We start from the raw sequence: 15,910 nt of genomic DNA on the forward strand, positions 1-15,910 counted from the left end.
TATGTTGTGTCCACCAAAAACTAAAAAATAAATATTAAAAAATCAATCTCTCTCTCTCTCTCTCTCTCTCTCTCTCTCTCTCTCTCTCTCTCTCTCTCTCTCTCCCTCCCTCCCTCCCTCTCTCTCCCTCTCTCCCTCACTCTTTCTCTCTTAAAAAAAAAGACATGCAAGTTGAATTCACAGTCACTTATGGGAGGTCCTCTTATGTCATGTGCAAGATAATTAATAAAATATGATTAATGGTGCCACCATATCTAGATACCAAGAAGACTTTAATCTATGAATGTATCATATCTCCCTCCCTCCCTCTCCCACCCCATCTCTTTCTCTCCCTAATTTCTATTAATCAATATTTCCTTAGTTTCATAAATATTGATTCACTAGTATCAAGGGTAAATATTTGGTTATTTGTTTGGATTCGCTACACTATAATTTGACTTCCTAATTCTTCATGTAAAAACCTTTATTTTATTATTGTTTTCATTCAGATGTAAACTTATTTAATAAATCATGAGTCAGAAAGGAATTTTAGCATAAGAAGGCATCTTTAAATTTTTTATCCCTGGAATAACAAACAAAGGTGATTGATCACTCTTCACAAAATTGCAAAAGTGGTCAAGAACAGAGGTTTGCCAGTATTTGTAAACCATTGTGAAGAATTTTGATGCTCAAAAAGTATTTAAAAGCCACTATCAGGTGTCTCTCCCTCTGGAGACAGCCTACATTCTCCCTTGAATGCATATTCTTTGTTTTACCCCAAAGGCATCTCTCTCTTGAGATTGTCATCATTCTCTCTGGAAAATGTATCTACTCTCTGAAATAAATCTCTGTCTGTGCCTTTGGGAAAAAAAGCTACTATCTTTTAATATTTCAGAATTTCTGAGTGATCTTCTAATTATACTAATTCTAGTAAGTTTGGGTTAATTACTCACATATTAGGAAAGTATCTTTGAAGGGTGTTTTAAATTAGAAAAGTTTCTAAAAATATTTTCTAGAAACAGTATGAATAAATATTTTATAATAAACCCCTGTATCTGAGATTCTTATGTCTTCTCTGAGAAAAACCATTGACCTATTAGATCACATTTCACTTGACTATAAATAACTGTAAAACCAACTAAAATTCTTTTGATTAGCCAAGAAAAAAACTCCACACACTCCCAAACACACACACACACACACACACACACACACACACACACAGAGAGAGAGAGACATCCAGAGAGTGAGAATGAACATGTATTAGAGAAAAAATAATAATATTTCTAAAAAAAATGCTAAGTGTGACTTAGTAGTTCAAAGTTCAAATATGAAGACTTTAATTAGAATATCCTGGGTGAATTCATCAGCCACTGGATCGTTCTTCCTAAAACAACGTGAATTTATACTCAATAGAGCATCTACCGTCTGCCTTACACTCCCAGGGAGAACTATGCCTCCAATACATAATGGAGAATTACAAGTGAGCTCTGTGTCAATTTAACATGGGCCTCATGGTAAACACCGAAGTTGCAGGAGTGTATTTCCTTCATCCTGACAAAGTGTATGCCCTTGCCAAATTTATGCTGCACTTCAAGGTCTAAAATCTTCCTTGATGATGGTTCTTATATTTTATTGCACTCCTATTTTTGCATTACTGATCATGCTTTTTAATATTTTAGAAACAATTTCTGAAATACATTACTTCTGTCATTCAATATTGACTATATACCTGCTGCTATGTGGCCTAGAGGCTGATTCTGGCCTGGCTGTGTAAAGGCAGAGAAAGCCGTATGAGACATCACTCACTGATCTATTAACCTGAATAAATCTATCTCTAGCCAATCGTTTAAATTGGAGTTGGGGCTAGAATTAGCACATATCTTGTTTCGAGGTATGTGGATCTGGAAGAAAAGATCTAGTGCTCAAAAATCCTTGAAAGAGTATTATCTTGCAGGTGGCTAAAATCATCATGAAACATAACTCAAGCTATTTGGGAAAGCAGAGAAGATAAAAGCAGAGGAGAATCCAAAGATCCATGAGAGGATCGAAGCAAAACTAATCTATTCTCTCTGTAGTGCCTCAAGGCCCTGCTTTTATAAAACATTCCTTTCATCTAAAAGAGCATGAAACACTTTTTTGCAACCAACACTTGTTTTCACAGACCAGTGGCACCTGACTAGTTTGTATGCTTCTACAGCTATTTCAGTGCAAGCTGGTAATGGGAATAAGCCAACAAGATCCCAACTCAGTTTTGGCCAGGTGTTTTACTTGTACTCTTCCTGGCTTTTTCATTGAGAAAAGTAAAGATAGAGTAGGGACCAAATTCCCCATATTCCTATATTAAGTTAAGATATTTTCAAAACAGGAATACATAGTCATCTGGCATTTTAGCCATTTGCCTGCCAAATTAGGAAGGGAATAGTAAGGAGAAAAAGAAGACAGAAAAAGCAAAAATCTATGTTTTATAATATCTTAAGATTTTTTGTGGTGTTATATTTACTAAGTTTCTTTCAACATTAAAGAGAGACAATACAGTAGAGTGATACAAAGCAAATATTCTGGAACCAAACTTTACAGGTTCAAATCCACGTCTGCTATTGACAAGTGATATTACTGTCAACAAGTGAAGTTTTCTCCACATCCATTTCCTCTTAAGTAAAACAAGATAAATAATAGTACCTATATCAAACACTGTTTGAAGATTAGAGAAGTATATGTAGTGTTAGTAGTTATTATTAATAAAGAAAATATGTTTTGTTCAATAGTTAGTAAAATACATAAAAAAATTAAACTGGTAATAATTAGAATTCTAATAAACTTTAAAGAGTATGCACAGCTTTTCTAAATATATGATAGATTTTTACATTTTTATCATGCATCTCTAAAGCCAGATAGATTCTTACATAGCTTTCTTCTAGGACCTGCTATATTAAAAGAATAGAGGTAAATTTATATTAACACAGTGTTCATGTGCAAATGATGCTTCTACACATTTTTTTGCAATGTCAGAAAAGACTCTTTTTTTCAAATGGGAGAGGTAGATGAGTGGAGATGGAAGACAGTATATTTAATACGAATAATAGAGATTAACAAATCATCTACTAGATGGACACTTTTCATATATTCCTATTTAATGTCCATATCCATCTTGAAAGGTTATATATTACCCATAATTTAAAATTATATTTTAAATTTATATTATAAATTTTAAATTTATATTATATTTTTAAATTATTGACATTCAGTGAGGTTAAGTGAATTACACAGAGTCACATAATATGAGAAAGACATATGGGTGTTGAAGTCATATTTGTCAAATCATATAAAATAATGAGAGGAGCTAATATTTGTTTATTAATTTCTTTGCATTCTGATTTAGGGACTCTGCTGTATTAACAACCACTGATAGAACAACAGCTGGTGATTTGGAGAGTATGCATATTGTCATTCCATGAATGAAAAAAATTGAGGCTCTGGGGTTTGAATAACCTAGTGGTGTGTCCAGAAATTGAAAGTGGGAGTAGGAAGGGGATTCTAAGTCTGTTCTTCATGTAACATTAAATTATAAAAAACAATCATATTGATGATGGCCTTTGTTTTAAGAAGTTGCAATTATTTGAGAAAATAATATTCCTAAAATAGATAAACTAAAAAAAATGAGATTTTATGTAAAGCAATCCTCAATTGTTATAGTAGTATCCTTTGAAGTTCTGATATAGTTAGAAATTATTTAAATGGCAAAAATCAAAGGATGGATCACTTAGGATATAAAAAGTAACTTGGTTTGTAGTTTAGAAGAAAGGCAAATCTCAAAGAGCTCTTTTTATAAAGGAAATTATTTCTTGATATTTTACAAAGAAATATGTAAAATTATTTTATAAAAGTAGAAATGAAATAAGGCTTTTATGATTATATTTAGTGTTAAACTTTTTTCTTAAACTAATTCTATTGGTTTTGAAATCTTAAGATACAAGCTAAATCTAAAATACATACATAATATTAATTTTATCCTGAAAAATTTTTAAGGGAAATATTATGAAAACATTGAAAATCAATTTTTTATGTATGAATATACTCTTTTGAAACAAAATAACAGAAAATAGTAATGCACAAGATATGCATTTTTGCCATTGTAACATGGTGGATGACTTGAACACACTGCCCAAGCTTTAAATGAAAATGTTAATGACACTACTTTTGCTCAGCAGCACATTCTGAAAATACATGACAAGTAGCATTCTTCAAACATAAATATAGTGGAATGAGATGGACATCAGTACTCTAGGTACATGTATGATTGCATGAATTTTGTACCTCTATACCATGTACAACCAGAGAATTGAAATGTTGCACTCCATTTGTGTATGATGAATTGAAATGCATTCTGCTGTCATGTACAACTAAGTAGGACAAATTAAAAAATTTAAAAAAGAAATTATATTTGGAACTGAATTTATCATCTTAAAAGCTGGTCATTGGTAAAACATGTCTTTGAAATAAATATTGAGAATAGCAGAATGCCAATAAGAAAAACTACTTCTATCCTGTTTAAATGTGTGCTTAATATAAGAAAAACTTTGCCTGGCATGGTGGCACACATCTGTACTCCCAGCTGCTTGAGAGGCTGAGGCAGGAGGATTGCAAGTTCAAAGCCAGCCACTGCAACTTAGCAAGACCTTGCCTCAGAGTAAAAAAATAAAAAGGGCTGGAGATATGGTTCAATGGGTAAGAGACTCTGGGTTCAATCACAGGTACCAAAAAAAAGAGAAATTTATTGCTACACATTAAACATTTTGTTTTGACATTAAGCAGAAGATCACTGAAAAGAAATTTTAAGATTGACTAAAAGTTTTTTTGCAATTGTTTAGATGAGGCTTTCTTTTCTTTTCTTTTTTTTTTTTTTTGGATGAGGCTTTCTTGTGCCAGCATCATAACAGATTTCATTCCAGTGTGCTAACTCATGAATTGCAAATTTTTATAAATGAATCGTGGCTATAATTTATACTTGTGCTGAACTAAATGAACATAATCACTTTTCAGCAAGTAAAAAAAAAGCTCTTTTGGGTGTGACTAAGCCAAATAGAAAGTGATTGCTGATACTGTCAAAATTGATAATTGTTATCTACTTTTTGGAGTTGCCAGGTTACTAAAGATCATGAACAGTAGGAGAGAATTCCCCATTACTGTATCAAGAATGTTTAGACCAAGGTTAATACATGCCATTAGTATCCCCACTGATATCCCCCGTTATAACTCTTTTTGGCTGTGAAGATTCACTGTCATGGGAACCGGCCTTAATAACACACTAGTCATTAATGGACAGAAGTTAGAGGATAAATGCTCCAATTTACTTGCCATTCAGTGTGATGATTCTATCTGGAGGTCTCAGGTAAGATCTCCCAGTTTTCAGAAATAATCTACTAGATACCTTACTTTTTATTAGCTTTATCCTTCAGCATCTTACTTTTCCATTCTCTCAGAATGCTTCCTTTGATCATGTCTTAGATAAAGTACTTGCAATTAAACTCTTATTTTAGGATCTGTCTTTCAAAGTGGGGTCACAAGCTAATATTAAGAACTGATTACTTGACATACTGTCAAAGAACTGTAACTGATCTCCCAGATTTAACTACCCTGTCTCTCTCCTCCCATTTGCTTTATTTATTATCTCCAGACTTTTCCTTATCAGCACTCAGTCAACTCATGCCTTGTACTTCCTCAGACATTTTCAATAGCTCCCACTGCAATAGGTAAAACAAAACTCTTCCCCAAAAAGTCTACCTGTATTTCTAACTGTATGTCACTCTGCATTCCAATCAAATACTCATAAACCCCAGCACAAGCATTTTTAAAATTTTATTTAAACTTTTTTCTGCCTTCTGATCATCATGTGAGCTGCTTCCCTTCACCACACTCTTCCGCCATGATGTTCTGCCTCACCTTGAGGCCTGAGGAATGGAGCCAGCTGTCTATGGATTGAGACCTCTGAACTGTGAGCCCCCAAATAAACTTTTCCTCCTCTCAAAAAAATATTTAAAGAAATTGTCTTTGTTTTTTCGATAAGGTTGTTTTCTCTGCAGGAATGTCCTTCTCACCCATATTAGCTGATAAATCTCAGATCATCATTCAAGGTCCCAATCAAACCAATATCCCCTACGAAATTCTCTAAAATTCTGGTATATCATAGTATACCCTGATTGAGATGGTTCATGTATATCCATTCCTACAATCAGCTATAAATTCCTGGGAGGTTGGAGCTATATCATATTCATCTTTGTATTTAATGGTAACATTCAAAATAATTAGAAAATTTATGTTCCAGTTCTGACCAATCTAAAAGGATGCCTGATTAAGGTTCTGATGTCTTATGCATTAAAGAGTATCTTAACTATATCTGATTAGTTAAAATAAGTACTGAAATTTAATGATCTTACAAAACCTGACAAAAATCAAGGAAACAATTATACAAGGAAAAGGCATGTCAAATCTAATCAGGCATTTTTTTTCTTAGGTTCATTTCAACAACTTAGAGACCTTTTCATGGACCAGGGGCTTTAGTTGACACATTCATAAACATTCCCAATTCAATGATGTTCCACAGTTTGTGGTTCCTTTTATGTTCCTTCTCATGAGTAACATAACTGGCTGCTTTCTATAGAACACAAAATTGACATTCATTATGTTTTATGAAAAAGAATCATGAAAATTTGAATGACATGATGCTTTTACAAAAGGCTAGTTAAAATTGTAAACCTAAGGAAGATCCACCACCAACTATTAAGATTTATCATAGATCATTAAAATTAAAATTGAAATAAAATTGTCTTGAATCCAATTTATATCTTCTGGATTACCTAAAAAATGGCAAAATGTGACTTCACTGACATGCTTGGAAATAGGGTCATTATAGCTCAAATGTACCTACCAGGCGATTTATTCACAGACTTTATAAAGCTCATTATCTCAAAAAGTAGTGGGAAGATTTCAGAAAATGCTAAGCACTGTTGCTATGTTGACATTTGAGGTTAAGCACATTAAAAGGCAGAGAGTGGGGATGGGAATGTAGATTCTTCTTACACATTGCATTCTGTCACAGCTGTAGGAACTGGAGCATTGTGGTTGCTATTCTGAAATTTCCCTTCTGCTTGCTAATAACATTGGCATTTAGAATACTCTCTGTACTTTCTGCTTTGCAGCATCTTCCTATACCTTCTATGCTAGATGTAGATCCTTTCCTCAAATAGTCTTTGTTGAAGTACACAAGGATAAGAGGCTAGTACTTCCATGGAGCACAAGAAAACTTCTAAAGTTGTATCTAGTTACCTCCATTTTAATAATTTCCTTAGTAGATTCCATCTTTCAATGGATTTAATTCTCTCCCAATTAGGAAAACCATTTCCTTTGATGAATCATAGCTCTTTAGTTCTAACTATTTATCTTCTATCACATCTTATTTTCCTCCCTTCAAAAGCTTGTAGCAATACCTATCACCCCTATTTCCAGGCAAGTAATTCTGTTCAGGAACCTTTCAGAAAACTTGTATAAATGTATGCTTTATTAGGGATAAAGTAAAAAAAATTAACACATACCAAGTCTTTAAACTATTTTCAAAATATCAATTATGTTCATATAGATGTTTTATAAGACACAACTCTGTAAACAGACATTCTCATAAAATATTATTCAGTTTGTATATTTTTTAGAAGTATTTGAATGTGTTTATCAAATTTTAAACATAAATACTCTTAACCACTTCTAAAAATTGTTGACAAATAAAATTGAATAAATGATAAAGATAATACAGCACTACCACTTTGGAAAGCAGTATGAAGTTTCCACCCAGCTATCCCTCTCCTTTGGATTTATCCAGAAGAACTATAATCAGCATGCTACAGTGATGAATGCAGCACAATCTACAATAACCAAGTTACAAAACCAGCCTAGGTACCTGCCAATAGATGAATGGATAAAGAAAATGTGGTATATATACACAATAGATTTCTACTTATCCATGAAGAAAAATGAAATTGTGTCATTTGCTGGTAAATGGTTGGAAATGGAGAACATCATACTAAGTGAAATAATCCAGATTCAGAAAGTCAAGAGCTGAATGTTTTCTCTCATACGTGGAAACTAGAGGGAAGTAAGGAATTTTAAAAAGGGGATCTTATGAAAATGGAAGGGAGATCAGTAGAGGAGAAATGGGAGCCCAAGGAGGAGGGAGGAGGAAAAAGAAAGGGGCAGACCTGAGGAATGAAGTTGATCAAATTATGTTATGTGCATGTGTGAATAGATCACATTGCATTTCAATTTGATATATACCTATAATGCATCAATTTAAAACAATAAATAAATAGAATAAGACCAATAGAGAAGAGGAAAGGGATCAAAGCATAGGAGGAGGGGAGACAAAAAGGAGGTACTAGGTATTGAAATGGAGGAAAAATATTATATGCATTTATGAATATGTCAAAATGAGCTTCACTATTATGTATAACAGAAATGCATTAACAAAAACATTAAAAAGATAATCTAGAACCAGGCATAAAATAAATGACCTAAAGGTCAGATTGTTTAGAAAGCTAATTACAGAAATGTAAAACTAAATCTCACTCTGAGACATTTAGAAAAATATATATATAAATTATAATTAAAATTCTCATCATATTTCCATCTAGTGTGAGCTATAATAATATTTTATTAATGGATTTGATACCTTTGAATATACCACGTTTCCAAGGGCACACATGTAGAATATATGGAACTGAATTATCAGGGTCTATAGTGATATATGGATTTCCCCACACTATTGGTAGATCTGATGATACCTAAAAAAGAGAATTGAAAAATAAGAATTATATAATTTTTATGTTTTAATATGTTATACTGTCGTGTTCTTCATGACTAAAACCCTCAAGGTCACTCCAAGGGAACTGGGCTGCATGAAATATCCACACAAGAGACAGTGATACCTTTTTCTTCGGGGTCCTGTGATGGCTCCTCTGACCTTAGGGGTCCGTAGAAAGAGAGAGAGAGCCATTTGTTGAAGCCTTTTATTGGGGAGAAGCCATTCAAATGAGGCAAGGGGTTAGGTTTCAGGGGGTTGAGTCTAGCTTTGTGATGTCTGCTGTCAGCAGACTGACTGACATCTAGGAAGGCCACACTCAAAAGCAGAGCAAGAGAAGGAGACACACAAAGGGCATTTCCATGGAACATTCCATCCCAAACAGGGCAAAGGGGTAATATCACAAAGGAACAGGTAAGCATAGCTTAATCCATGGGACGACATGCCTACGTCTGAAGATGCTTCCTCAAACTTCCGGGACCAGGGCAATGTCCAAGTCAATATGAGATGTAGTAATGAACAAAGCCTCTCCACTCCGGGAAGGAGAATACGAATCATTCAGATTGGTTCCCCACATTATACTACATGAAATTAGTGTGACAAACTAAAATATAGAACTACTAAAATTTAATTTGAATACTTCCATTAAAATTATTCACTTTTAAAAGAAAAACAATTACAAAAATCCTGTATATAGTGGAAAAAAATCTAAGAAGAGACATATTAAAAAATAGAATAAAGGAAATTAGTCTCACAGAAAACCAATGTTTATTTTGTACTGCTACTTTTATCAAGGTCATTGTTGCTTAGAAAATATAAATATCCTTTATAGGCCATGCACAAATTATTTATGGGTTAATTCTAGAAATCTACATTCATACATAATATGTGCCTACTAAAGTCCCTGCTTAGCTACTAGTGCTCAGTAGTTAGCAATAATTTGTCACAGGTTCTTTAAATGCCCTGAACCAATAAGTTTTCTACCCATTGCAAAGGAGCACCATATATATGTTTTGGTATACCATCAGCATTGAGGTAGTTTAAAACTCAGTTGTAGCTTTAATTTCCATTTCAAGAAGTACACTTATGTCAGCCAGAGGCAAAATACTTGGATGCTCTCATGTCTTTCTTGAACATGCACACACATATATATGCACATATAATGCACATATATATGATCTGCTTGACCCACAGGATATTTCAGAGGTTTTAAATTTTCCTAGTGGTATTTCATGTTCCAGATACTCCTTTCAAGTTTTGAACCAAACTCTTATTGTTTGCTACTGTTACTGCAGTCTGGATACTGTAATTTGAACAATTGTTGCCCAAGATTTTTTAACAAATACTCTAAACATAGGATCCTTTGATCAAACAAAACTCTGAGACAAGTCAAATGAGATAATACCTTGCTAGTGAGATGTTTCCAGGAAACTTTGAGAAAAGTCAAATAATGATCCATACACAATCTGCCTATTTTCTTGTTTGAAAGGCCTCTGGTTTTAACTACTACTATAGTTGTTAAGATTGCAGAGCTGAGGGAGATAGGAGTAGATCAAGCTAAAAGCCACAAATCATTCTACTTTCACCATTATTTAGAGGTTTTTTTTTAAATAAAAATTTACTCAGATTGTTTTACATCTTTAATTTCCAGATTTCTAAAAAATTTGATTTTGACAGTTTTTTCCAGTGTTACCACTACTTTAAAGAAATAGCTTTACAAAACTCCCTGCACCACATTTTTGGAAGTCCCTCATTGCTTCTCTTCCTTATTGGGTGATTATTTTCTACTACTTTTTTGGTTTGATAACATTCCATAGCATTTTACCTATATGTCAAATAGGCTTTCTAAATTTTTATTTTCTCTCTCATATTGTTAGTCTCAATCTTCTATTTCAAACTGTTCCTGTAGAAATAAGAAAAAAATGCATATTTTTAAAATATAAAATGGAGATTTACTCAGCCATAAACAAGAATGAAAGTATGTCATTTGCTAGAAAATGGCTGGAAGTGGAGAACATCATGCTGAGTGAAATAAGCCAGACTCAGAAAGTCAAGGTTATCTCTTTTATGTGGAAGCTAGAGAGAGGGGAAAAAAGACAAGATAAATAATAATCAAGAAATGTCAGGCAAACAATATAGAATGATATAAAATAAAAGGTAAAGAGAGTTAGACGGCAGGTTAACAGTGTCAAACACTATAGGGATCTTCAGGCAGATAACCTGGGAAAGGAACTGCTCAAAGTCATAAGTGACCTCAGATGTAGTGATTGTTAACAGAGTATAGGAGCCACAAATGGACTGCCATGAAATAAGAAGTGATCATATAAATACTGTTCTTTCAAAAAGTTTAGCAATTATCAAAAATAAAGAGGATAGTAACTGAAGAAGGAATATGATTAGAGGGAAATTTTCTTTCATAATGGAAAAATTTAAGAATATAAGTTAAAGGAAATAATTTAACAAAGCTAAAAATATTGGAAGATGAAAAAGAAAAGGAAATAAAGTGAAAGACCTTTGAATGCATAGAAGTTAACTGCGTTTTACAGATGGTGAATTAGAAGCATTTCAGTGGCTCCCCCAAAAGCAAGTATACAACAAAAACCACACACTATGGGGCCAAGGTCAATAATTAAATCAGGTCTAATGGATCTAAGAAGGCATAATCTTTGACACCAGATTGGCATCATATGAACTTAGTGCAGCAAGCTACTTTTAAATATACTTTTTTTTAACCATAAAATGTATACAAAATCAGCCAGTAACAGTTGCACATGCCTGTAATCCCAGCAGCTCCTAAGGCTGAGGCAGGAAGATTGCAAGTTCAAAGCCAGCCTCAGCAAAATCAAGGCACTAAGCAACTCAGTGAGACCCAGTCTCTAAATAAAATACAAAATACAGCTGGGGATGTGGCTCAGTGGTTAAGAACCTATGGGTTCAATCCCTTGTACAAAAAAAAAATCACATAAAATCAACAATCCTCAAGGAAAGGCAAATAAAAATCACAATCAGATATCATCCCACACCTGTTAAGATGGCTACTATCAACAGGACAGAAGATAACAAGTGTTTGTGAATATGTGGGGGAAAAGGAATATTTCATGCTATTGGTGGGAATATAAATTAGTACAGCCATTATGGAAAACAATATGGAAGTTCCTCAAAAAATTAAAAATAGAATTACTTTGTGATTTAACAATCAACATTATTTCAGTATTATTTATGTAATAAAGTGATGAAAATATCACCACAGTTACTGTTGCCTATGATAATAATTTTATTAATTCCACTTTTATAATTAATCAGAAAGTATAGTTAATATAGCATAAGTATTAGTTTTAAAGTCACATCATTTTAAAAGTTCAATGATTATGAAGGATAAAATTAAATAAAAATATTATCTCTGTCATGAAAACAAAACAAAATAACCAATGTTAAGAAATTGTTCTATAATTTGGTTTCATCAAACTTTTGACAGGCTTCCTTGCTCATTAGTAAATTCTGGAAGTAGAAAAGAAGTGGTGCAAAAATCATGTTTTCTTTATTTATAGCCAATCCAAATAGTCATGAAATTTTTTTCTTCTTCTTTCCTTCCCACTCTACCTATTTCCTTCCCTTCCCTTCCTTCCTTCCTCTCAGCTCCCCTTCCTTTCTCTCCTCTACCCTTCCCTCCAGGTTCCTCCATCCTTCTTTCTTTATTTCAACCTTTCTTTCCTTTTTTTCTTTCTTCTAAATGCCACACATTATTTTTATCTATTCATTATACACTATTATGTATGTGCTAAATACTATGTTTTATGCCAGGTATAAAAATGTGGCTAAGATTTCTTTGTTCTCACAATGTATCATCTGGTGAGGAATAATAAATAGGTAGTAGCAATATGAAGTAACAGGTATAACGGTAAGGCAGTACAAAAATTCTGTAGTGGCAGAAGACTGTTATCCAGGTTTATGAATAGGGAAAGGTTCTTGGAAAAAGTAGACTTTTAACCTTACAAGAGAGAATGAAAAGGTGTTAGATACAGATAAATGGAACATAGGAACTTGGGCAGAGAGTTCCAGGCAGCAGAAAAAGGAAATACTGTTAATAAAGAATTAAGTGTTGCTGGAGATACAGGTGGCAAGAGATGAAGTTAATTAAACATTATGATAAGCAAAGGCAAGCCACTGAAGTAGGACTTGATCCTGAAGGTCAGAGAAGACATTGAAGGGTTTTAGCTGGGAATGAGCAGAAGAGATTTTCATTTAGAATATTCACTTCATTTATAATTCAGAAAGGAAAGAGAAAACCTAGGTGCATATATTTTAAGATTATAAAAAAAGTAGAAGACAAGCCCAGAGTTTCCAAACTTCTAAAGACCCTTCTAAAACTGAATTCATGCACCTAGAATGGGTAAATACTTGATGTTTCTTTTGAGGAATATATTGGACACATATTTTGTAGATAAAAATGGAGGCAGCAATTTCTTTCTTTCTTTCTTTCTTTCTTTCTTTCTTTCTTTCTTTCTTTCTTTCTTTCTTTCTTTCTTTCTTTCTTTCTTTCTCTCTCTCTCTCTCTCTCTCTCTCTTCTCTCTCTCTCTCTCTCTCTCTCTCTCTCTCTCTTTCTCTTTCTTTCTTTCTTTCTTGGACTGAGGATTAAACAGAGGGTCTTGCACATGCTGAGCATACACCCAGTTCAGAGAATTTTATTTAGGGATTAGTATAAACAAATCAATGGAGGAGGGCAAAGTACAAGAACTTCATAAAATATAAGTATATGAGCAACTATGCACTTCTTCGAATTTCAACTATTATTCATACTGGTAAACAATAGGATAGACTGTGCCTACAGATTGCACATCCAAAATTTTAAGGTTATTTCTAAAGTTGTTTGAAAACATCCTTTGTTATCATGCACCATTTCTTCAAGCAAAAATACATGCGATTGAAACAAGTGGTTTTTAATGTATTTTATGATTATATTCAAATACTTAAGTATGAATCTTGTTTGGTGCTAATTGAAATTAAAATGAGTAGTTGTGAACTAATAAAAGGTAGAATTGTAAACATCTCCATAAATATCATTGTTTTACCTGATTAAATAAAGTGTTTAAAATTTTTCATGTAATTATTATTTTAATAATAATTCAATATATATTCAGAATAAAATATTTTCAAATTAAAAAAAAACCCTTACCTTAAATGTTATGGTAGTCCTTGTATAATTAGGCACCATTATGGATTTATTTGTCACATTCCCCACTTCACAATCAACACTGATGTGTTCTAAGGCCAGTGGTTTTTTCCCAATCCCTTTTATGTCAAAGATGTGCTCCATACCATCTACTTCATTTTGTAGAATAAGTTTACCCTATGATGAACCAGCCAAAATCAGCACTACAAGTCACAGTTCAATGCCAAACAACTTCAGCAATCCTATTCATCTTGAGTCTAATTAATAAAATGAGCTTCTGAGGAAATGTTAGCCATTGACTTTTCCAACTCATGTATAAATGCTTCTACTGAACAAATGAACTACTGGTGAAAAGCTTTTTATTTCTCTCTATTTTCCATAAATTATAGAATTTATATAGGCATTCTCATATATAGCAATTATATGCATGCTTACTTCCTTGTCAAAAAAATATTCTTAAGAAAAAATTTTCTGAGATCTGAATTTTCTTAATGACTAAGAACAAAAGAAGTGATGATTTTACATTGTTCATGGTGTTGTGTAAAAATAATCCAGACATAAGTACAGATAACAGCATTTGACTTTCACAATATTTATCCCTTAAATAAAAGTATTAAAGTTTCAAGCAAAACAATTATCAAATTTGTAGAAAATACAAACTGTTTGAAAAATGTTTTATTACCAATTAAATAGACTAATATCACACATTGTTCATGTACATATAAATAATGGGGAAAAGAATCAGTAAATTCATACCATAATCTCACATTCCAAAATAGGTTTAAATGTGAGAGGGTATTGCACAGTTTCACCTGGTCCAACATATAAAATAGGAGGTCCATAAAACCATTCTCCTTCTATGTTAACTTGACATTTCCATTCAGTCTTTGTCTTATTATTCTAAAACATAAAACAAAGAGGTACAAAAATATCAGAAGGATGATGCTGATGAAGTTCAATTATATATTAATTCTTGGCACTTTTAATAAAAGTGTATATTGTATTTTTGTTATATTTCCTAAGAATCACAATTTGAAAATCATATTGTTAAGAATGACTATCAAAAATGTGAACAAAAGGCACAAGGAGGACTGAATGTTCTTTGTCACATAGAAACATTGTCTGATAGGTCTAACCAAGGATCATTGAATACTAGAGACATATTCCTTGTTGGACTTACTACTGTTAAATGGCAAAATTGTGTTGGAGGACAGAAATTTATGCCTAATTAAGGAAAATAAATGGTGTTCTGTTAGATTTCTCAGATAACAAAGATTACATATCTCATCAGAACAGATTTTTGTGCTTCCATCTGACTTTTGTTATGTCTTTAATAATTAAACAACCAAAAATCAATTTATCATGCTGAAAACCCAAAGTTCCTTACAATTACATTATCTACTTCAATGCTGGATTGTCACTTTGACTAATAGGTAGCCAAGTTGCAGCCAGCCATTTTTTTCTCTATCCATGAACTCATTTAGTCAAATGTTAAAATCACAACAGAATTTGGAGCAAAGTGATCTGAGATTCCACAATTTAACTTGGAGAAGCCAGGAGCCACAGTTTTTAGTTAGAGATTTAATGATAGGTTAAAGATATTAGAGTTGATTTTTGAAGCAAAAAGTGGTTGATTGTGTTATATCGTGAATATAGCCCCTGCTGCTCTGCCTGCAACTTATGTTTAAAATGGACATGTTTCTTTCTCTTCCTCTCCCCCTGTTCCAACATAATCTCTCCCCCTCCCTAATTTCAGGGGAAACAGGATTACCTTTCCTCCTCATTTTAAGCAGATTTATCTCACTCACCATACAGGAAGGAAATAATCCAGACTTTGGGGATGGTACCAGAAGATATCAGAAATGACTGTCTCCCAAATTAACAAGTGAATTACATCTCTAACAGAGAACAG

The 15,910-nt window shown here is 32.9% G+C and overlaps 1 protein-coding gene across 1 annotated transcript in view; it reads right to left on the minus strand.

Annotated features, from left to right (window-relative positions):
• Cfap47 (cilia and flagella associated protein 47) overlaps nucleotides 1-15,910 on the minus strand; it is a 408,435-nt gene that overhangs the window by 126,651 nt on the left and 265,874 nt on the right. The window contains exons 47-49 of the mRNA XM_021725557.3: nucleotides 14,755-14,898; nucleotides 14,002-14,175; nucleotides 8,699-8,810 (exon numbers count right to left, since the gene is read on the minus strand). Of these exons, the coding sequence (XP_021581232.3) occupies nucleotides 8,699-8,810; nucleotides 14,002-14,175; nucleotides 14,755-14,898 (430 nt within the window). The remainder of the gene's footprint in view (nucleotides 1-8,698; nucleotides 8,811-14,001; nucleotides 14,176-14,754; nucleotides 14,899-15,910) is intronic.

Source organism: Ictidomys tridecemlineatus, chromosome X (genome assembly GCF_052094955.1).
Source record: "Ictidomys tridecemlineatus isolate mIctTri1 chromosome X, mIctTri1.hap1, whole genome shotgun sequence".
Taxonomy (NCBI): domain Eukaryota; kingdom Metazoa; phylum Chordata; class Mammalia; order Rodentia; family Sciuridae; genus Ictidomys; species Ictidomys tridecemlineatus.